This window comes from Melospiza georgiana, chromosome 15, assembly GCF_028018845.1.
Source record: "Melospiza georgiana isolate bMelGeo1 chromosome 15, bMelGeo1.pri, whole genome shotgun sequence".
NCBI classification, from domain to species: domain Eukaryota; kingdom Metazoa; phylum Chordata; class Aves; order Passeriformes; family Passerellidae; genus Melospiza; species Melospiza georgiana.
In genome coordinates, this window is record NC_080444.1 from 14,559,247 (window position 1) to 14,581,683 (window position 22,437).

Sequence of the window (22,437 nt, forward strand, 5' to 3'; positions counted from 1 at the left end):
TCCAGCCCTGTAACTATAAAAAGCATGAGCCTCCTCTCCATAAAATGTGTGACAGCCCTGCAAAATCTGCAAGAACTTCTGCTTCAAGACACAATCCTGTTCTTCAATTCTTTTTCAATGGACACACTCACCTGCTCTCACAGCCCTAATGAATGCTATTTGCAAAATGAGTTCACCTGAGCTAATTACAATCAATCTCCACTGCATAAAGGGGAAGCTGAGCTGTTCTCAAAATTCATATCAGAGCTTTGTGCCCCCTTTGATCCCAATCCACCTTCAGGTTAACTTTGATAGCAGATCCATTTCTGCTGAAGTTTTGATCTCCAAAGACTCCTGGAGCTTTTATAAACCCTCTGCTGCTTAGCACCCCATATCTGCTTTCCACTTCTCTGGCATGCTGAGTAATCTCACTATCAGAATTCAAGAATTTTTGGAATTGAAAGGCTTTCCTGAGATCAAACTAACATTGTGGGGTTTCATATGGCAGAGTTTTCACATGGCCACCATATGAACGTGTCTTGTGAGACAAAGGGGTGATGGAGGAGAGGGGAATTTCAACTTCTCTTTCTGACACCTACAACAGATCAAAGGCTGCGTCTGCAGGCTCCCAGAGCCCGAGCACTGTGCATTACACACACCACATGAGAACCAGTATTTGGATCTGCTGAAGTTACATCCTGCAGCTTCTACCAAATACTCAATGACATTTATGAGATAAATGGACAAAACAGCAAATAAACCTCTAAAGAATATGAGAGATGCTAGTTTTGCATCTGAGAAAATACATGGGAAGATTTGAAACTGGTTTCCCTTACACCCATGTGACATTTTACAATTTCATACTTAATAAACCATCTTATTTAATTCAAGGTTGATGGCAATGTGCTACTTAGCCCTCATCAGAATCATTGCTTTGGTTAATCATGTTTATCTTTTAGAATAACAGAATGAAATATAAGAAAGAAAAATACTTATTCAGGGCTTAGCACTCCTCATCCATCCTCCTTCACCAAGGCCAGCACGAGTCATTGAGACATACTGAACAAAACCAACTTATTTATCATCCAAAATGTGAGAGTGCCAGTGAAATATACGTCTCTTACACACGGTGTGAAATGTTTATTCCTGTGTCTGATTATCATTTCAGATCTTACAATGTACACATAATTATGCACTGTCAACCCAAAGTCATCTGACTCATCTCAAAGAAACATCCCAGGAATATGTTCAAGGTTATTCTTTTCTCTACTTGCAAGGATTTCACAAATGCTGAGCTTATGTTTATTGTTCTAAACCAAAGAAGCTAATCAAAATCAGATTAAATTTCTAGAGCAGGAGGTTTCACACCAACAAGCAGACACAAAAATACATGTAGTAACAAGAAATTGTATTTCCAGGTTAGCAAATGTTTCACTGAGAAGTGAAACATTTACAACTTCCAGTGACACAAACAACCCAGAGGGGGAAAAAAGCCTAACATCAAGGGTTTTTCTTTCATTTACTATCAAATTAATCCAGAAGATTGAGCATTTTATATTATTTCCTATTATTTATATGGGCCAACACTCTCCTAACTGTGATAGCAAATGGACCAAGTTCTCAGCTGCCCTTTTTAACTGTCTTAATTTTAATATCTCAACTTCCATACTGACTTTCTTTCAAACATTATATGAAGTAACACCCACACAAGGACCCTTGCAGAGCTCACACTGTGAGCTGCCCTTCACTAGCACTAAACATTTTGTATGGGTCTAAATGTACTTATATTTTTAATATTGTATTGTATTAAATGAAATGTTTTTTATACTGCAGTAGAAAGCAAACTGAATTTGTGTATCAAGGCCAAGAACTCAATGAAATTCTGCCTTTAACTTATGTAAACTGGATTTTCAAAGTTCCCCAGCACTGCTGGTCAGTGCTCCTGCACAGATTCCATCCTCCAGAAGCTCCAGGTGAGGAATTTTTGTGTTCCTCATCTATTTCTGCCACAAACCAGAATTTGCAGCTCTCTAATCCCGGGTTATGTTACTAATTGATAATGAAGCACATTAATGTAGCACCAAGCACCTGAAGACAAGTGTCTCTCCATGTCTTGTTTCAAGCTATGGGACTCTCCAAACCTTCCACCACTTCCTAAGATTTATTTCAAGTTTAAACTTCCTCCAAAAGTCATTTTATTCATAGTTGGATTCTCAGGGGAGCTGTGGGAGTGAACAGGGAGTTGTTTCTGTTGAACATCACCTACTGTATTATAACTTCTACTGCAATACCTACTGAAATATAAGACTAGATCACCTCATAGAAACTTAGACATACTTGATGTAGGATACATTTAGCATGCTCCTATTTATTATGTGCCAGAAAGCCACCAATAGCCTAGGAAAAAATCCCAATTACAACTCTTATTTCTCTTCCTGGGCTTGGGAGAAAGGCCATTAAGAAACTCCTCAATACAGAAGTATCAAAGTACCAGACAGGATGTTTTTAAATTCCAAAGAAAGAGACAGAGACATGTTTAAAGATTATTTAATGTAAAGACCAAATGTTCTGGACGGCCATTTGTAAGCAGCGTTTCCTCTGGTTTGACAAAGAGGTGCCAAACACGGATGAAATGCAGTGGAAGATTCCTAACACATCATTTGACAAGAACTGGGGTTTATCCTCACCTTTCAGTGTCAGTTCTAGGACAGAGAGGGAAAATTCCAGTGCAAGGTGGAGCAAACCTTGGGAATGCCAGCACAGGGATGGAGGCGTGCTGGGCACATTGAGGGTCTGCAGCCCCTCCACACCCAATGATCCCAGAGAGGAACAGAAACACCCCTGCTGGCCCAGAGCTGTCCCCATCCCATTACTGCATTAATCTAAATCCTGCTACCTGTCCAGATTTAATTACAGCACCACTTTTGTGTCACTGACACATTTTATGAAAAATCCTTTCCTTAGGATTTTTCCTCCTGAGAAGCTGAGAGACCTCAGGAACAAAATGTAAACATTGATTATCTGCTGCTGTGGAATGCAACAGGTGCATCTGCGATTGGTCTCATGTGGTTGTTTCTAATTAATGGCCAATCACAGTCAGCTGGCTCAGACTCTCTGTCCAAGCCACAAACCTTTGTTATCATTCCCTCTTTTCTATTCTTAGCCAGCCTTCTGATGAAATCCTGTCTTCTATTCTTTTAGTATAGTTTTAATGAAATATATATCATAAAATAATAAATCAAGCCTTCTGAAACATGGAGTCAGATCCTCGTCTCTACCCTCACCCTAAGACCCCTGTGAACACTGTCACACTTTTGATTTTGTAACAAGTATCTTGGAAATGGTGAAGCCATAGAACAGTGAAGTAAAAATAGTCTGCAAAAAGTTCACAAACAAAATGAGCCAGAGTTTTGTAAAATGATTCTGTGGATGCTGTTCCTGGGACTGTGCTTTATTAACAAATATAGATATTCCTGATTTTAAATTAGTGACTTAAAATAGAAACAACATCAGGCCATACCTGGAAAATGAATTTAAATCCAAGCAAGTTTTGCAGCTGTAACTGGCTACATCATGGAGCAATGTCAGATCAGCTCTGTGAATCTGAACAGTAGACTGTAATTTTAAAAAAAATGTAATTATCAAACAAAATTCCTGGGACTGTTCAGACTAGGAACGCCATTTGGGATGCAGCACAAAAAGAAACCCTTGGAACTGGGCTCTTCCCTCAGGCTGGGAGCACAGCAGCCCTGAGCCAGGATGTGTGTGCACACACAGCACCATCCAGCACCCAGGGCAGGGAGGAACCTGGGGCAGAGCCAGCCAGGATCTGCTCCACATTATGTGACCTGGGACTGCTGGATGGGAAAGCAGCTGCTCAGCCTCCAGTGTATCCCAAACTGGATGCTTTACAGCTCATAAGACCTGCAAAGTATTCGGGGAATTTGGAGCACTGGGCAGGATGATGCATAATCATTGGATGAAGGAACAGATTGGCTGCAGTGCTGGATCAGAGGCAGCTCTGGATGTGCACAGCATGGAGCCCAGACTAATAAACCTCCTGGAAGCTGAAGAACTGTGCAGAGAGGCTCTCCAGGAGTCATATCAGCTCTGGCAATACCTGCACTGAGTCAAATTTATTAACTCTGATTAGACACATGCTGGCTGTGCAGTCAACAATCTCCACACACCACAGCTCCTCCATCTTCCAGGCTCCTTTAACCACTGCTATGCACAGGAAACAGAGCTTGGCATGTTCTGTTACGTTAGTCTGCTCCTCAGGTCCCCAAAAGTGACCCAACAGAGCTGACCAGGCACCAAAAGTGCACACAAAGTTCTCGATGTGCAAGCCAAGGGTGTCCAGGAGCCATCCATCCCCTCCATGGAGCCACCACAGCAGGACTCTTCACAGGGCTCAGAGTCACCCTGGTGCTGCTGGAACATCTTTAGGGAGGTGTAAAGGGTAAAAGCTAAAAGCCCATACTTCTATCTGCAGGAATTCAGTGCAAAAGTCAAATATTGCTGCTTCTGAAATTATTGTGTATCACTGGCACATTCTTAAGAATGGCTGCTTACTAATTCTTGATACTGGATGTTGACTTGTCACATAAAATTAGTACATAAATGTCTGTACTTCACAGCCTTATCCTGTTACAAACTGCATTTTCTTTCTTTAGAACTCCAATGGCCTAAAATGCAGACTTACAGAATTTGTGACCTTTTTAAGTCCATCCATGCAATGCTGCCCTCTGGTTTATTCTGTTTTCTTTAGAGCAGCCCCACACAGCATCAAACACTGTTCCAACACTTCCTCTCACCTCCCCAAGCCATTTTGCTTGCATATATAATAAACAAGTGCCAGGTTCTGCCCTGCTGCCCACCTGGGGGTTCCTGTGTCCTGAAGGCAAAGGGGGAGAGGGAAACAACCCCGGTGTCAATCACAGAATATCAAGGGCCCTTAAAAAAACAATGGAGAAGTTATTAACTGTGAAATTCCTGCCTTCCTGGCTCCAACCAGGCTAATCATATTCCTTCCTCTGTCTGAAGCTGGGATAGGAGAGAAACTTAACTATTAAGATTCCCCTGATTAATAAAAACACAGAGTGAAAAACAACCATTGAAGCCTGGAAAGAATGCTACCAGATTGAAGATGTTTCTCAGGATCATTCTCTGAAACAAATGGAGAAAAAGACCTACACTTTTTAATATTAATTATATTTGTGGCTTATTAGTTTTCTTCTGGATAACTTCTGGGTAAGTAAAAAGCCTCAAAATTGGAAAAAAAATCTATTTTTTCTGAAGGCAGAGGTCATCTTTTCCTGCAGGAGAAACTTTCTGTGGGGACTGATTTCAGCTGCATCCCTCACACTCACACCACTGGAAGGGTCACATCCAATCCTGGTTCTGTTGTCTCACAGAGCTCCACTCACAATAAGAGCAGAGAGGAGCTAAATTTAATCTCTACTGAAGGCATGATCAGCGTAGATGGAATAGAACAAAATGCATATGGAAGCAGAACGAGAGCATTGCTCAACTTGCAGCTATTTTAATCTTTTTGCAAGAAGAATCTAAATCAGATTCTTTGCTACTACAAAAGAAGGAGAAGACATTCCAAGAATCCTGCAGTGTTCCACCCCTCACAGCAGAACCTCCTTTCCTTCTCAGGGCTAATATCACCAGAGCAAATTTAGAAGGTTCAGAAGAATTTCAGGGCTCAGAAATCCAATAAACAGATAAAAAGAACATCTAAAATATCATACTTATGCATTTCTTATACAATTAGTTGGGATAATACGAAAAAGCTTCAGTGCAATCACAATCCTTGACTTCTCACTCGTTTATATCCAAGGTGTACAAGGAGAGGGTCTGAGAAGCAACATTAAGAGATCACACCAAACATAATTGTAGATTATACAGTTTAAGATATTTTTGAGATACTTTGAGATATATTGAGATATAACTTTTAAGATATTTTGAGACTGAGTATTATCAGCTTCATGCTCTGTTCTCCCAGCTTCAGGACAGTTTTACTCTGAGTAAGAAACAAATCAGAGAAAACCCAAACCTCCTTTTCTGCAAAGTTTCAGTGAGCTGATGCCCATTCACTCCACAAGAAATTTCCTCCTTCAAAGTGAGACTTGCCTGCTTCCCAGGGACAATGGAATCAAGATGAAAGCCCAAAGTAAAAGCAATGCAAGTATCATTTATTCAAACTGGGCAAACTGTGCAGTTTTCCAATGCAATTTGATTTCTCATTATGCCACTGACTCGGTTTGAAAATTTTGAATACCATAACATGAGTTAGCTCAGGCAAACTGCAAATATTCAGGGCCTGAGCAGAAATCACCACATTTACACAGCTATGGAGGAAAAAGCAAAGGATCTGGCTCTGCTAGATAATCTCACAGCAAAAAATCTCTTCGGCACATCTTTGTTTTTCATTTAAAATATCTTGCAGTACTATACTAACATTAGTGAACATATTTCACCCAGAAGTTTAAGGTGATACACAGGCTCTGACTTAAACCTGACAGTTTTATTATTGTCTCCAAATAGAGCAATTACTTGCTTGTAACCCCACAAATGTGTGATACCCATCAGCCTCCAAATCCTGTCTGCCTTTCTGCTGAGCATTGCCAGCTTTGACCCAGATCAAAGCACTTAATATTTTTCATGAAGTGAGGAGCACTCAGTTCCTTTCCACACAAGTTCAACAACTTTCAAGTTTAACATCCATATTCACACTGCTGTCTATTACACAGTTCATTCTCCAACAGAAAAATAAAAACTACAGTGGTTTTACATTTTTAATGGGTAGCTTTAAAGCAACAGTCCTGCTACTTCAGCCTTTCATATCCAGAAATTATCCAAGTAACTTTGGGTTCACTCCCCAGCTTGGCCATTTATTTTATTTCACACTCAGCACATCTGGGTCTCCCTTTTGGCACTAAGCAAGGTCCCTTTTTCTCCTTTGTTGTCAAGAGATGTATGGCTCCATCATCCTTGGAGATGTGGCTCAGGGAACAGGATGCAGTTAAAAGAGTTCCTACAAGTTACTTAAGGAAGAAGTGGTTACATCACAAGCTTGGGCAGAACCAATAAGCAATAAAAATGACTTAATGCATAAAAGACTGAAATAGAAAGACAGGAGTTACTGAACTCCAAGGAGTAACTAAGTTTTTCTTTGGAAGCACTGGCTTGGGAAGCAGGAACAGGAGCACAGCCAACTGCCTGCAATGGTTTCACCAGAAAATCCTATTAGAGTCAAGAAATCCATAGTGATCGTTAATGTAACTTCTCCTTTGCTCCATATCACTTCCTCTTGGTAAGGAAAAACAGTCAAGATGCAGCACCCAGTAAAAAAAGTCAACCTTATCCATTACTTTCTGTCATCACCTCTTTATATTACTGCCCTAGGAAATAAAGCCAGACGATCTATAATGGAATTTCAATAAGGGCACTCTGAGGAAGCCCAGAACAACCATATTACAGGATTATGGTGTGGGATAAATGAACTTCTTCATCTACATGATGTGTTATTTCAGAAGCTTTTACAAAAAACCTGGGAGAGATACCACTGCAAGTTGCTAAGGGACCATTTTTTGAAGGAAAACTGTTTATAATAGTTATAACTTTGAGATCCCTTATTACAAACTTAGCAGGCTGGGTGGTCCTGGTTCACATTTTCAAAGCTGTCACAAGTAATAACCTTTATTACCAACTTCTCATTAGACTGAGAAAGATTAGCTCCCCTCCTCAGAAGTGCAGAGTACATGTCTGTGCATTTCAGCAGCACAGGAACTGTGGCTCTGTAACACTTCATAGCTTTCAATGCTAGAATCCATCTTTTCTCTTTTTTTCTTTCCAAAGTATCTCCTCATATGAAAATATCCTGACATTAGGATAGAGGACAGAACTACACAGATGGTCCCTGGCTAGGAGCAAGCTACCAACACTGGCAAGGGAAGCAGGAGGAACAGATTTAAATTTCAACTTGTCCGAAAACCAACGTGAAGAAACAAAAACATCCTAACTGCATTCTTGTGGTCATCAAAAACTGCCATCAATGCCCTAAAGTGATACAGAAATGGAGAGAAACCTTATTATCAACCTAAGTGAAGATAAGAATAAAGACATGTGTCAGAATGTTCATTAATGAAAACAGCAACAGCAAGAAAATCCTCTAAATGCAGAAGAGGCAAGCAGAGGTGCATGCCCAGTCTCTCAACACAGCAGCAAGTTTACACAACTACTGAGCCACAAACATGCACTATAGTAGCTTATACTCGTCTGCAGAAGACTAATGTACAAAAATCAACAATTTCTTTTAACTATCATTCAAAGAAGCCAAAAACGCTTGATCCATAAACCCTCAAGCAGAGAGGGTCTCTGCTGAAGTTGCTTCTCAATTTCTGACAAGTTTTAGAAAGTTTCCTATTTCAAATCAGAAAAAAATTAGGAACTCACACTGTGTAACTTCAAGCACTCATACAGAATGATAGAAACAGGGTTACTTTTTCATTACTCCACTGACTATTGTGAAAAGAACAGGAACATAATCCAAGAAACATAATCTGCTGGAGTACCCCTAAATGCCCATAACTTTTAATATTCATCAAAGTATCATAGACATGACTAAACCATTTTTTAACACTAGTGAGTAATCTCTGCAGGTCAGAGCTGAAAGTCTATGAAGAAAGGAAAAAAAAAATTTAGCATTCACATCTCCAAGCTATGCTGTCCCTATTAACAAGCCTTAAAAGTTTATATTATTTCTAGAAGTCAGAAACTGCTGTGAAAACTTCTAAGTACAACTCTTCTTGTCCTTTCTAGCAGAAGGAACAGAACCCTGTTCCTGTTTGAATAAGGCAGCACCAGCCCTGCTCCCCACACCACCCATATATAGTAAGGAATGCTCAGGGCACTCTGGTGCTCCTTCTCCCAGGGATCTGTGCCAAGCAGAACCAGGGGAAAAGGAAGAATTGCAGGATCATCTCACACTGGATGCTTTAAAAAGGCTCCATCCTCCCAAGCCAATTGAATGGAATGAGGAAAGGATGGAGTGACACCAAGAGCACGCTGCACACTTGAGTCCAACATGACAAGCAAAAAGCCAATACCAATAAGGTATTGCCCTACTCTAAGAGCTCAAACAGAAACAGCCCCCAGCTGCTCTGCCAGCCCTGGAATCACCTGTAACAACTCAGCATCTCCTGAGGAAGACACAAAGGTCATCAGGCACAAAATCCGCCTTGCCTAAAAGCTGAGAGCTCCGAGTTTCTGTGATAATTCCTCTGATCCACTTCTGCTTTCCCAGAAGGTTTTCAAATGCAGGATTCAGCTGTTCTGAGGTGTTTCAGCATCCAGCAGCTCCCATTTCTCTCCTGCATTCCTGACAAACTACAGGACATCTATTCCACTCAGTCATGAAATACAAATATGAAAATGTACATGGAACATCCACAACACCTGCTTGAACCCTCAATTCCTCTCTTTTTTTTGGGATCCTCATACTAGAACACCTTGACCCAAGCAGAAAGATCCAGAGAAGAGATTATCTCCAAAGACTGAGAGCATGACACTAACATGAAGATAACTATAAACCAGCATGGATTGATTTGTTGTGTTCCATGTGGAAGGGAGGTGCAGCTTGAGGGGAGCTCCAGTTCAACAGACACAGCCAAAATGGAGTTGTGCCACAAAAAAGCAAAGTCAAGACTGTACTGATCTGCTCCATGGCAGAGAGACCTCAAGACCTACATATTCATGTGTTCTCCAAGAACAAAAGGAGGTTAAGTGCTTTGAATTCATCATGTTTCACTCAGGAGAAGGATTATTTAAGGATTGCTGTGCTCCACAGCATGAAATTCAGCCAACACTTATGGTATTTCTGGGACAGCAAGCAGCATAATCCTTCTAATATGAGGAAGCTCAAAGCAGCAAAACCCTTTTGATGAAATTATTTAAGCTAAATAAAGTTCACCCAAATAATTCCAGACCACTGATGCAGCAGTTCTTACCCAACAGTAACACAGACACTTAAGCATTTCCTACAGATCTGGAAGAAATGACTGCTAAATCCTGAAGTGTTTTGCTTAAACAAATACCCTCATAAATCTTCACCAAGTATAAAAAAACCTGCTAAAATCAGACAAACAAGGCACAGAAAAGAATAATTTTAAAAGCTGTGATGCAATGTCCAGGGCTGATCAGCTTTTCCAAGGGAGTTCTGGCTCAGGGCAGTGGAGGTGTCCCTGTCCCCCTTGCTCTGTCACCACTGCTTTAGGAAGCCCAGGATTCCTGTGGTTACAGAACCTCTTGTCTGCATAAATGAGACCCAAATTTGTTTTTCCATGAGTTCTTGTGGGTCAGTGACCTATTACAAAAACGTTTTTGATGAAATCAGGTTCATTTATTTCCATGTTGTTAAAATAAACCTGGTTGTTTTGTGGCCCTGGCCAGAGGCACTAATGCAAACCAAACCCTCTCACTGAAGCATTGCATCCTGCTCCTGCCCTCACCTCCCCTGCACTTTTCCTGTGTTTGGATTCCTCCTGTGCTGGCCTATTGACAGAGCTGCTAATGGCTTCCCTTGGAAAAGAGCGGAGAATTTTTAATTTTTCTTTTTTTTTTTTAATAATGTTTGCAAAAGAAATAAAAGGTTTGCTCTTGGACCAGCCATAACCAAGAGCTTGGCTGTCCAGCAGTGGCTGAGTAACATGTAACTGTGTAATTATGTGCTACAGACAGAGCAAGCCATGAAATTTGATGGTATTAGTGCCCTCTAGGAGCCCACAGGACATAAACACAGTAACCAGGAACTGCCATTTTTCCAACTGCACATACCCTATTAGAAAATATCACCTCCACACACGTTCAAAGAAGTGGTTTCCTAAAATTATTTCATTCACTGAATAGTCACCAAAGGGTAAGGAAGTGACAGCTACTGCACCACTTCAAAATTTATTTCACAGGAGTCTCATGACAAACACAGAAATAGGGTTCTTGACAAAACCCATGGACAAGAAACAGTGGCAGGGATTTATCTTGGAACTAATTTATAACTAACACAAGCTTAACTTTTTTTTTTTTTTTGTGGTGATATTATTTTGGCGTGTTTTATTTGTTGGTTGGATTTGGGACTTTTTTGTTTTGCTAAATAAAGATGGTCCAGCAGAAACCCAAAGCAGCAGGCAGTGCACAAAGCATCAGCTCATCAAGGTTTTCTGGTTCTCTTTTACCTTTTTTTTTTTCCATTTTACCTCCAGGTTGTGCGGACAAGCCCTACCCCTTGCAAGGCACTCATCAATAGTAGGAGGATGAAATTTTGACCATTTCAGATAAGTCTGTGCCCTTCACATCAAGCACAATTCCAATAAAAGGGTCTGGGGTGCAGGAACCCACATTATCACACAGCTGAACACATGGAGAAAGTTTTGCCAGGCTGACTGGGGGATTGATTTCCACAATTCATCTGCACCTATTATCAGTCCTGAAACTACAAGTGCAGCAAATTAAGAATATTTTTGGCATTGACAGCTCGCTATAACTTCAACAGGGTCAAAGAAAAAGGCAATTTTTAGGTTTTTCTAACTGGATGGTAAGAAATACAAAATATTTTAAAGTACATAAAATTTTTCAAGCACAAAATATTTTCAAGCACATATTTTCAAGCAGGTTCTCACACCACAGCAGCTCGCCTGTGCAGAAAAGATTGGTATTTCAAAAAGACAGATATTTCAATTCTTGCAATAATGCTTGATTAATTTCAATAAAAAATGAAGTTATGAGTGTTAATATAAGGAAAAAAACCCCAACATCAATATCCAAGCCACAGATGCCTCTCATTTCAGGTGCCGCCCTGCTCAGACCACACTACCCAGCTGAGCACTGCTCTTTTCCAAGTACCCAGCACACACAGATTGACCAAGTCGGCCTCCAAAAAAAGCCCCAGATCTATTTTTTTTTCATGTTTCAGCTTTTCTTTATGCTTCTGTAAGTAATGCTGTTCCCAGTGATGCTTCTAAAAACCAGCTGACCTTTTCACATTGTGGTTTAAACTACTGAAATACTTAGAATAAACCACAGCCAGCTTTATGAAGACACTGAACAGGACAGTGGTTTCTGTATGAACCAAACACAGACTGGGGGCATCTGAAAATGACCCAGGTTTTGCTTCTAGAAGTCATTTCAAGCTTTTTTCTTTATTTTGTTTCACCACAGTCTTACTCCATGAGTGATCTATACTTACACTTGAACCACTGTGTCTCCCAAAAAATAAACAAGTTCTACCTGCAAGCCCCTATTGGCAGGAGAAAGTAAACACTAATTAATCTTGAGATACTGAGGCATGGACATTACAGAAGTGTCTCTGTGTGAATACAGACTACTTGGTTATTCTGGTGTACATTCATATTACACAATTTCAGTTTTAACCATGAACAGAATTCGTATTATTAGAGTTTCAGTTTTAAAAAATCCATTTTTATTTGTTTTTTCTAAAAAATACCATGAATTCTCTAGTTTCAACGTTCCAGTTACCTCAGTACTTTGGCAGATCTTTTGAAGAAAATTCAGAGAGTTGCTAGGTATAATTCCTGACAAAACTGGTGGCTATGAGATCAACATATGAAATCAACAAAATTCAAAGGGAAATTCTAATATTTCAGACTATAAAAATATTGAGACAGTCTTAAAGCTTTAAGTGTGCTTCATTTTGGGATGTGCTTATTGCTCACAGTATATAAAAAGTTATTTATTATTCCTGGTCACTACCAGTGTACTACAGCCAAAATAAGGGAACATTTCCTTCTGAAAAATTAATACAAATGATAGAATTCTTTATTCCCCATATGAACTGGGATGAACTAGGCCTTACTCAAGTATTTTGTCCCATCCTGAGCTCTTGTGAGAATCTTGACTCTATATGGCAATGTATGTACCAGACATCTTGCAACATTCCCTTGCAGAAAAAAATGACTTTTTGTACTACTAGCTGCAAATCCCCCTCCTGCCCCAGTTTTATATTGATTGCATCTCTGAAGTGTGGGAACAGCAAAAAGAGAGCTCCTTTAAACAAAAAAGAACAATAATCATTCCTGACCATATCTGATCCATCACTCACACAATGGACTGACATCTCTCTCAATTACTGGCACTTAAAGAGTGCAAGAAAAATCCATCTCAGTGAAATCTTCCAGAGCAGCCAGTGCACAGCATTGACAGATAAGGGAAGCATGTGAGCCATTCACTGGGAACATTTATTCTGGCTGTTTGAGCCAAGAGCAGCACATCATGCTGAATCAAAAGCAATACCCAATTAATTAACTTCCTTCTTCCTTCCAAGAATCAGCAAAGGTGAGACTGGATGCAATACCTGCATCCTCCCCTGTGGCTGGCTCAAGTGCCCTGCTCACATTCCATCTGTCAATATCTATTTCATCCTTTTTTCCCCATACAGCTCAACAAGAGCTGCCCTGTCCTCACTCCTGGTTTTGTCCTGAGTGATTCTAAAGGTAAAATATCAACCACACATCTCAGCAATTCACCACCTTGCACAGCACTTTCCATCATATCTCATGAATAAAATTTGTATTTATCATTTTATCTTGTTGTTGCAATTCACATTCCTCAGGGAAGCTGCTGATTTTGCCTGGGTTTTGTTAAGCAAGTCTTACAAGAAACAGGAATTCCTTACTGGTGACTTCCTCTAGAGTCAGATATCCAGTGTGAGCTCCTGCAGGGGTGAAGGGCAGCTGGGAAACCATTAAATTCCTCTGCTCCAGGCATGATAAAACATGATTTATTTTAAATTTTGATTTGGGATTGCCAAAGCACCTCAGCCTCTCCAGGGAGAGGACAGCACATCCCTGAGACTTAAGATCAGCTAGGTCAGCAGGGCAGAATTAGATTTGGGAAAGAGAGGCAATTCAGTTTCTTGCAACAGGTGAAAATCAGCAAATCTCCATTTCTGGCGCTGACTTCCAGCCCAGCCAGCTGCACACCCCATTTCCAGCAATGCCAATGGGCAGGGCAAGCATGGACCACCCTCCTCTCCCTCTGTGCCAGCCTCCCACCTTTCCCAGCTGGTTCCCCAGCTGTCTGGGGGTTGGTGCACTCAGGGGAGGTGCCTTTGGTCAGTCTGATTTGGGCACTCTGCAGGAAGGGTGAGTGAACATCCCCAGGGCACAGCTGAGAGGGGAACCGGGCGATCAGACAGCACCAGCCTCCCCCCAGAGCATCAAACTGGGCAGCTCTGGGCAATAATGACATGAGGAAGGAACTTGTGGGCATGGAAAGCTGCTACAGGAGGGTGCTGCCACTACTCTATTGCCATCAGGGTCAGAAAACAGCAGATGCAGCAGTGATGATGACATGGCTCACCCTTAAGCAGCAAAAGGTGCATTACAGCCCCTGGAAACTGCAGAGCCACACTCCAAATCAACACAATTCTTGAACAAAGTAGTCAGATTCCACCCATGCAAGTTAAAACAATTAGTCTCTACAAATAAACTCATTAATTTACCATGTATTTTTCAGAGATGTTGTCTGAGAGGGAAGCCCTGAACAAACCCCAGACTCCAGAGTAAAAACGAAGGGAAGGGACTCAAATAACACTGTAAAAATTCTGCAGCACCAAGTGCTCCGTTCTCCATGATTGTCCCACCAGCATCCAGGAATAAAACCAGTAACACCCTGTCAGATACTCCCACCCAAAACATTCTGGCTCTTCATGTTGGACTTCTCACAATGTAAACAGTCACACAGACACTCATTTGAAAAGCAATGCTAAATTGGCTTTCAAATGCAAGGTAAGAGATTGCTGTGTCAGATATGGGTTACAGGACTCTTTTTTTTGACTGGAATAATTTCTCAGAGGATGTAAGGAAAAAGTTATCAACAATATTAATTAAATATTAACCAATATCAATAAATATTACTTAAATTTGCAGGCATCAACCAATGCAATAAAGAGTTTTATACTGCTTAGCTCACAGCTGCAGGCAGCACAAGAAGTAAGTGTCAATCTGTCCTAACCAGGAGATCAGGACACATCTCCAGGTGTCACAACCTGAGTTTCAATGTTTATTCTTTGCCAGCTCCCACAAGGGGTGGCTCATTTTACCAGTGGTCTCTGAAGGAAACAGTTTTCCCTCATTTACAAAAGAGGCATCACTAACCCCCAGACTGTGACCTGGGATCAGACACCTCAGGGCTGATTTTCCCCTTGAAGGCAGCTCCTGCAGCTGTAGGAAAGTGCAGCTCAGCTTCTGACATATCCCACAGCAAGTTCCTCAGGAGCCAGGGGGATGCTGCTGTCTTTGGGGGGAAAGCAGAGAAATCCATCACTGCAGTGTGCAGAGACACCTGCAGCAGTGTGGGAACCCAGAGCATCCCTCTGTCTGTCCTGAGCAGCCCAGACCCTGCCAGGGGGCTCAGAGACCCTGGCACAGAGCCCAGGATGCCCCTGTGGTTTGATTATGACCCATGGAGCAAGTTACCAACCTTGTATGAAGAGCTACAAGCCACAACAGTTTAGGTAGAATAATAGTGAAGTTATCACAGGGTGGAAAAGTAGATTTTGGGGTTTTTGGTATGGGGGTTCAGGGGGCAAGATGGAGGGATCTGGGCATGTCCAGCCTTTCTCCTTCTTCTTGGCCTCCATCTTCTGCTGTGATGTTGGCACTTTTAGATGGTTTAGAGTAGAAGCTCACTGTCTAACATAGGTGATAGGCTTTGGGAAGAAATTGTAAATATTGTACATACAGTTTTTAGTATAAAGACATAACACTGCCCTGGGGCAGGCAGAGTGCCTGGAACTGTCCTGCTGGATGGACGTCGGCAGGGCAGGAGAAAGAATTTTATAGATAAGGAACAATAAACAACCTTGAGACCAAGAAATGAAGAGCTCTGACTCCTTCTTCAAGCACCAGGCTGGGAAAAGAGACTTTCTAACACATCTTGGGGTCACTCTGACAAGCCAGAGATCCCCACACAGCAGCCTTGGGCAGGCTGGCAGCACACCTGGTACTAAACCAACTCACCTGGAGCAGCAAGAGGGAAACACACAATTGCTAAAACCAATTAAATACCCAGTCACAGCTCTAAATCCCCTTTAGGGTGTCTTTGTTCTCCTGCATTTCCAGATAAGCATTTCATGAGCACAAATTTCCAATAGGATGTGTTCCCCACCATACCACAGCAAAATGGGCACTGAAAACAAGAAGGATTTTTTTTTTCTGAAAGGTTAAAATTGACCTGTGTGACATCTTCACAGCTCCTTGTGGCCTCTGAAACATGCTGTGCATGCAGCTCCAGCAGGAACACCCAAACTGCTCAACCTTGTGTAAACACCAGGGTCTGCTCCATGCTGCCAAGGATTGCCTTTGTTTACAGCAGCAAAGAGCTGACCAAAGCTTTTATTTCTTCCCCAGCTACTCTGAAGCACCTACCAACCTCTCCACTCAGCGTGGTAATTGTGGAAGATGCTTTTTGTATTACATGATTTATTTAAAGCATGTCCAATCTCAATTTATGAAATCCAGATTGTGAAGCACCACATAACAATTTATTCTTTCCCTTAGCATCTTTGGTCACTAATAGCAATTTTACAGTACACTGTGCCAAATAAATACACTTTAATACCCCAATCAAGCATTTGGGAAGCTGCTTACAAAGACTCAATGCACAGTAGCATCAGTGCAGCTAAAAATTAAACCTTATTTCCATTTTGACCTGTCTCTTCACACACACCAAACCAAAACCATACCAGGGTTAAAATCTGGATTCTAGCTTTTTTGCCATTTTCTTAGAGCTAATTATTTTTCCCAACTTTGAGAAGATTTGATTTGGCCGCACTTATACATTTTTCCCCCCCTCCCCTAAACAACAAAAACACAGTTTTAGTGTTTTCAGATGTTGAGATCTTTTATGCTTGCTAAAGACACTAATTTGAGTAGAAAGAAGCAGCCATCAGCCAAAGTCCATTCTTTTGAAGATTACAGAGCTACGTGACAATTTCTGGCAGCTGGCCGTGGAAAAGTCAGGATCTGTTGGTGTCTTATATCCTGCCTCATTTTTCACAGAAATGTGTGACATACATCTGGCTCTGGGAGAAATGTCAGTTCATCTTTCAGGCCCACCAATTCGCTTCTTGATCCTCCTGGCACGTGAAATTTCATCATCGTTTATCTTAAAATCCTACACTGTGTTAATAGCAAAGCATAAAAGTGAAATGGTAAAATCCAAAATAGGGGTCAGCTACCTCACCACTAATCTTTATGTTCTGGAATAAAGCTCTACAACCTTGCTGCAATAAAAGCACTGGAAACATTTTGGCTTTTCTACTGTGGTGAGTATCACTGGTCTTTCTCAGGATTCTGGGTCTTAGGATTCAACAGAACTTACACTGAATTTTGGGTTAGAGTCCTTCATTTTCCAAGTGCTGAGTACAAACATGCCAAAAAAAGAAGTGGTTTCTACCTTCCACTTCCACAATTCTTCATTTCTCAGCTTTGTGCTGTCAATTCAAGATACCTTGCATGATGTTCTCTCTTCAACTGATATGGCCAAATTTTATTCAGCCAATACAATAAAATTTGTATTTTGAACAAAGTAGTCAGACTCTACCCATGCAAGTTAAAACAATTATTCCCTGCAAATAAATACTGACCATATCCTCCTTCATTTGCATTTTAAGCATTAATGTCCCACCAAAAACAAAAAAATCAGAGTAAATCCAAATAACTGGAGGGCCACCCCCATGGCAGATTTGGCAGCAGTGGATAACAGCTCTTTTTTATTTAAAGCTTACTTTACATAACATGTCAAACAAAATTTTGCTGATTTGCTCAGGTAATAATGATGGAAGTGCTTCAATGTCCAGACAAGTGAAAATAAAATGAACTCCAATATTCACCTGAGCCCTTTGGAAGCTCACCATGAGGAGAGGAGTGGAACATACTTCCCCTGTTACTTTGAATGAAAACCTTTATATGTGGTATTTTGCCAGGAATAGAAATTACTCCTGTTCTTTAAAGTTTGACCCAGTACAGCTGCTTTGTTTAAAAATAAGCTAACGATTACTTTTGCATCCACTTCAATAGATCAAAAAAGAACATTATTCCAAAAATCGAAGCAATGTAAGGGATTTTTATTTGTTATTTGAAAGAAATTAAATGGAAAAAAGCCAGGGTTTTTTTAATGCAACCAACATACTTTCTTCATTAACATTTTGCAATGTTTGACAATACTTAATAAAATAGCTTTAATATTACCTAAAATGTTGCAATTTAGCCTTTGTGAGTTACGCCAAACTTTCCACAGTCCATTCTCCAAAGCCTACTCATAGCAAAAAGCCCAGATTTATAGTTTTGTCCTAAAAATGATTTAAGCTAAAATACCAAAAAATTTGCAAGTTTCCAGACCTCCCTTTCATACTACATTAATTTAGGAAATATTTTTAATGACAGGCAATGCTAAAAGAGAAGCAGAGATGCAGTATGGTGAACAGGCCAAGTTAAGAGTTCGTACAGGGAAGGAAAAAAAAAAAAAGCTGAGACTTTCAAAGATCACAGGCTTAAAGAGACACTATTAAAGGTATCATATTTCCTGCCTTCTGCTTTCACAATGTATATTGTTCTCATTTGCTGGCAGAGCAGGCTCTGCAGAAACACACAGATGACATTTGAGTTTTGTTTCTGGCTACCAACAGCCAGCCTTCCTCCTGGAAGTTCTTCAAAACTCTTTCAAAATTTAACTACCTGAACCTTTATCTAAATATAGGTATGAGAAAACGAAAGGAATCTTTATCTAAATATAGGTATGAGGAAGATTTATTTATATATGTATACACATGTATATAAAATGAGCTCAAAACTAGGACTTGGTAGTTAGGATACTGACTCTTCACAATGATAGATAATGTGAAAAAAACTATTCTACAATGTCAGGCTATGTTTAATTTTAGAAAATGAAGCTAGGGTCGGTTTTTTCCTGAAATAAATCAGCCACAGTAAAACTCTGCACCTGAAAGTACTTTTTAATTGAATATAGGTGCAAATCTGTTGGAATTTAAAACTCATCTCCCTTATTGCCATAGATGGAACTCTCTGATTCATGACAAAAGTACTGGGTAAATTAATTTTAAATGTTCAGCACACTCATTAAACAACTCCAATGCAAATCTAATCCTGAGATCATCTGAAACAGCTTTAGCACAGCATTAGCTCAATACTCCAGACTTCTCTTGAATAATTGCTGGTGGGCACTTAACTCTTGAAAGCTGCTTTAGAAAATATCAATGGGAAAATAACAAGTCCTACAAGAAATGCCTTGCTGATAACAGTTACCAACCAAGCATAAAAAGCCTGCATTCCAAACCAGCTTGTGATATTGTTCTGGTCACCTACCTCTAACAAAGAATAATTCTCCAAGGTATTTCAGTTTTATAGAGATTTTGTTCTGCTCTCACCATAAACAGAATTAATGATGATAAAAAGGAGCACACTCAGCTAAGAGCAGCAATTGGGTGCAGAATTAACTTTGTCCTTTTTAATATTTAAATTTATATTCCTGCAGGGCCAGGAGTTTCCTATAAACTGATTCCAGATTAAGAGACATCTTATATTCACCTTCTCCAAAAAAGAAAATAATTCCTCTGCAGTTCATTTCTTAACTTAAAAAGCAAAAATAACTTAAAAAGCGGAGGAACTCTACAATCCATCCTCCACAAGTCTTCCTTGATACCCTGGCATTCACTGCTATCACTGGCATTGTGCTACTTCAGAGGAAATTAAGGGAAGCAGAAAACTAAATATAAAGGCAGTTTTAGAAATACTGTGGTTCTCAAAGGAAACAAATTAAATTTCCATCAGCACAGACATATATAAAATACAAAAATACGCAATAATATGAAATTATTATTTAAAAAAAAATCTTTCCCCCACAGACCAATTTTAAGACTTGCCCAGATTATGTTCTTCTGGTAATGTTATTGAGACTCTGGTTTCACTTCCAGTTCTATTTTCTTGGCAGTCATTCTACATTTAATTTCAAGTATTAGCTATCATGTAATGTAAATTCAGCTGTCTCTAAGAGCATGTTTTAATTTAGGCAGGTACTCATCTCTCTCTTTCTTTAAGAAAGTTAATTTTATTATCATTATATATTATGGATGACCATTAAGAGTGAGGTAGAAATGTGCAGCTTTTCCACAGGTATAAATACAGATACTTACAGCCTTTCAAGTTGTTTCAGCTCCTGAAAAGCTCCACGTTCTATCACACTGATCTGATTTTCTTCCAAGTGTCTGCAATTCCAGAAATACCAGTTAATTTTAACAAAACAGAAAAGAATCCCCACTTCTCTTCAAACATTATCAAAATGGTTCTCACCTAAGTATCAATACCAATTTTAATTGGAGATTATTAAAATAATCAGGGTGGAGGAGCACTGTTTCTCTTGGTCACTAACAGGAAATTGATTCCAAATTTTCCTCCTGACCTCCACATTTGGTAAATATTTTTGTTTCTAAACCTCTGTAACCACATTTTGCTCAGCAAGGTGCTGGTCTGGAGGCTGGTGCTTACATCCCAGGGACATTATTCATCTTTCTAGGAGATTTGTGTGCCCTAATTGAGATAACTGACTGAAAACTAAAAGTTTTCTCCTTTCCATCTATTTTGAATGTGTGAGACTGGAGGAGTTTTTTCTGCTGTACAGGGCTATGAGTTTCCAGGTGACTTTGCTCCTAGTCCTTATTCTGATGTGTGCAAACAGAATTATGCTACATTTCTAGGAGCACTGGGACAGGCTGCAGATTTCTGTATTCCCACTGTGCCCTCCAGCAAACAGGGAGGGGGAAAAAGGAAAAATAGGGGTTTAGTAACAGAACTATGAAGAGATGATAAGAGAAACCAAAGAAAAGTAAAGAAAAATCTGAAGGATGCTTTATTCCAATGACATCTGTGGCAGACACCACACTACTCAAAGTCTGATCAAATGAATTACACAAACCTGAAATGAACACAGGACAAAAGCACAAAAAAGCTCTAAAGATGGCAGTTGTACATTTTGGCTATTCCTGAAGGCATAAAAGACCGCAGCATGATTAAGCAATGTCTGACACTATGAAAACCCAACCAAACTGAAACAACTATTGGCATTAATATAGTATAGAACATGTATTTTAATAGACTCTCAAAATGGTATTGACAGCTGGGATGGGAGCCAAGGAAATCTAAACAACTCCTCTGCTAGAGATGAGAGAAACACCACAAGAACAAAAAGTCTTCCCATAGATTTAAGGTGTTTCCTTAGTATTTGACAACTTGTTCATAAGTGTTAAGGTAGCAGGAGCAAATCTCACCTTTTCCTTAGCAGGACTTAAATATTACTTTAATTTTCACTAAAGAGCTATAACAGTTCTTTAGTTGCAGCTTTAGGGGTTTGTTTTAGAAGGTACTCAGAGGAAAACTATTCCTCACTAACTCAGTAGTGCTGTTTGAGGTTCATGCAGAGAAAACAGGAATGACAAAGTCTGCAGCCTGATGTTCAAGGCCTATCTACAGGTATGGTTAGCTCTTGACAGATACTGAACTCATGAGACAGCACCAACTGAAATCTTTGTATTTATGACTATATACTAGACCAAAAAACTTCATCAGTTTCCTTGTGTTCAAGCTCTACAGCTATTCTTGATCAACTTCTGCTTAATACTATGCAAAATGCTGTTCGTGGGACTGTACCTCACAGTGGCCAAAATCTGAAAGTCCCATTTGCTAATGTCTCAATAGAAGTGATTTCTACATGAGTGATTGCAAAGCAGACCACAATCTTTAGCACATGACTCATTAAAAGCCAGTAAGAAACAACTGAACAGCTCTGAAACTGCAGTCACTTTAGTATAGAACTAAAATTTACTGTTTCACATAGCAAACTGTTCAGGTTGCCTGGTTTAAAACAATACCAACAACTGAATAATGTGCCAAAATTACTGGAGTCTGATCCCTGGAATTAAGGGAATTCTAAGCAATAGCACCCTAAAATAGTCTCATAAAAATCAGACAAGTTTTGTGTTGTACTCACAAGACACGAAGATTCTTCAGCCCCGTGAAGTCTGTCTTTGTGATTCTTGTGATGTTGTTTTTTTCTAGATCCCTGCAGAGGAAACAGAAAGCAGCATTCAGACACCATAACTGACACTCAAAATCCCTTTAGCAGAAAGTATTTCCATCTCTGGAGCACCCACCAGCTGCTCAAACTGTACAAACAAACATTAAAAGCATCAAGATCTCAAATAGCAAGTCATCAATCCCGATGCATTTTGCCTCCCCCTCTAAGTTGTTCTCACAGATTAAATTTCCCCTAAAAATGGGTTTCTCCCATTCTTAGTTCTAGTGTCAGTGCTCACTATATGCTTCTTTCCCCCTGAGATTACAATTCTGTAAGAGGCTGTGC

The 22,437-nt window shown here is 40.0% G+C and overlaps 1 protein-coding gene across 1 annotated transcript in view; it reads right to left on the reverse strand.

Annotated features, from left to right (window-relative positions):
* Positions 1 to 22,437, reverse strand: part of SLIT3 (slit guidance ligand 3) — a 495,630-nt gene that overhangs the window by 442,682 nt on the left and 30,511 nt on the right. The window contains exons 2-3 of the mRNA XM_058034755.1: positions 22,066 to 22,137; positions 20,216 to 20,287 (exon numbers count right to left, since the gene is read on the reverse strand). Coding sequence (XP_057890738.1) covers positions 20,216 to 20,287; positions 22,066 to 22,137 — 144 coding nt within the window. The remainder of the gene's footprint in view (positions 1 to 20,215; positions 20,288 to 22,065; positions 22,138 to 22,437) is intronic.